The 1,751-nt window shown below is 66.1% G+C and overlaps 1 protein-coding gene across 1 annotated transcript; it reads right to left on the bottom strand.

Annotated features, from left to right (window-relative positions):
- Window positions 1-256: 256 nt before the first annotated feature.
- Window positions 257-1,729, bottom strand: KCNJ10 (potassium inwardly rectifying channel subfamily J member 10). Its single transcript, XM_015616919.2, has one exon. It carries the CDS (start codon window positions 1,661-1,663, stop codon window positions 410-412), a length of 1,254 nt encoding a protein of 417 aa, XP_015472405.1. The 5' UTR covers window positions 1,664-1,729; the 3' UTR covers window positions 257-409.
- Window positions 1,730-1,751: the final 22 nt, after the last annotated feature.

Here is a 1,751-nt window from a genome sequence, read left to right as displayed (position 1 = left end):
GCCTCCCATGTCCCTGAAGTCATTGTGCCCCCTAAAAGCCCCTCCATGTCCCCAAAGCCACCGTGGCCCCAGAGCCACCGTGGCCCCAGAGCCACCGTGGCCCCAAAGCCACCACGCCCTCCACACCCTGCTTTGGGGGTCTCTGCACACCCCAGGCTCCCCTGCCCCCCCTCTAGGGTGGTTCTGACCCCCCTCTTTGGGGCTCTGCCTCTCTTTTGGTTCCTGACGCCCCCTCCCCTTTCTGCTCCCNCACCTCCAGATGTTGCCATCCCCTTGAATCTGGTGATACCTCCAGACACGGCGACACCTCCAGCACCTGCCACCACCCCCTCGCTCTGGTGCCACCCAGGGCCCGCTGCCACCCCTTGCTGCGGTGCCACCGGCGCCGATGTCACCTCTGTGTCCCCCCTCAGACATTGCTGATGCGGACGCTGAGCGGGGCCCCCTCCCCCTCCCGCTCCGCCTCCCTCAGCGACTCCTCCAACTTCACCTTCTCGGGGTCCCCGAACCGGACGGCCTCGTGGTGACAGCAGGGCGCGGCCACCTTCACCACGCGGTCAAAGAGGCTGAAGTCGGCCACGTACTTGCCGCTGGCCGACAGCGAGATGGCCGGCGTGAACTCGTAGCCCCACAGGATCTCCTCGGGCAGGTAGGACGTGCGCACCTGGCACGTGGCGCTCGTCGACTCCACGGTGCCGCTCAGGATGACCACCAGCTCGAAGTCGCCGTCCCCCGAGCGCAGGGACACGTCCCGCAGCGGGCTGGCCTCGTCCACCACGTGGTAGAAGGTCAGCGGCAGGATGAGGAAGGGGCTGTCCGAGGACGTGTCCACCTGGAAGTCCACGTTGAGCTGGTTGAGCCGGACGCTCTCGCCCTCCTTGGTGAGGTGGGTCTGCAGCAGCTTCCCGGTGACCTGGCAGCCGATCAGGAGGCTCTTCCTCATGTTGGCCACGCGGATCATCAGGCAGGTCTTGCCGTCGTGCTGCGCCACCACCGCGTTCTGGCTGAACTTGATGGTCTCGGCGCGCTTCTTGGGCCGCGCGATCTTGGCCAGGAAGGTGCCGGTGATGAAGATCTCCAGGATGGTGGTGAGCACCAGCTGGGTGATGAGCAGCACGATGGCCAGCGGACACTCCTCGCTGATGTAGCGGAAGCCGTAGCCGATGGTGGTCTGGGACTCGAGGGAGAAGAGGAAGGCGCCGGTCAGCGTGTGCACCTGCATCACGCACGGCGTGTGGTTGGCGGGCGGCTCGAACTCCAGCAGGTCGCCGTGTGCCGCGGCCACGAGGTACCAGACCACGCCGAAGGCAAACCAGGTGCCGGCGAAGGTGGCGGAGAAGAGCAGGAGCTTGTAGCGCCACTGGAGGTCGATGAAGGTGGTCCACAGGTCCTTGAGGTACAGGAAGCGCTTGTCCGAGATGTGCTCCATGCGCACGTTGCTGCGGCCGTCCTTGGTCAGCACCCGGCGCCGCCGCAGCCCCGGCCCCATCAGCGGGCGGCTGTCGGTCTGCGTGGTCTGGCTGTAGTACACCTTGGTGGAGGACGTCATCTGCGGGGACACGGGGACACGTGAGGGGACAGCTGAGGGACAGGTGGAGGACGTCATCTGCGGGGACACGGGGACACGTGAGGGGACAGCTGAGGGACAGGTGGAGGGGGTCATCAAAGGGACGTGGGGACAGGTGAAGGACAGGAGAGGGACATGGGAACAGGTGAGGGACAGGTGGAAGGGGTCATCAAAGGGACGTGGG

Source organism: Parus major, unplaced genomic scaffold (genome assembly GCF_001522545.3).
Source record: "Parus major isolate Abel unplaced genomic scaffold, Parus_major1.1 Scaffold1321, whole genome shotgun sequence".
Taxonomy (NCBI): Eukaryota; Metazoa; Chordata; class Aves; order Passeriformes; family Paridae; genus Parus; species Parus major.
This window is presented reverse-complemented; position numbering and strand designations above follow the sequence as displayed.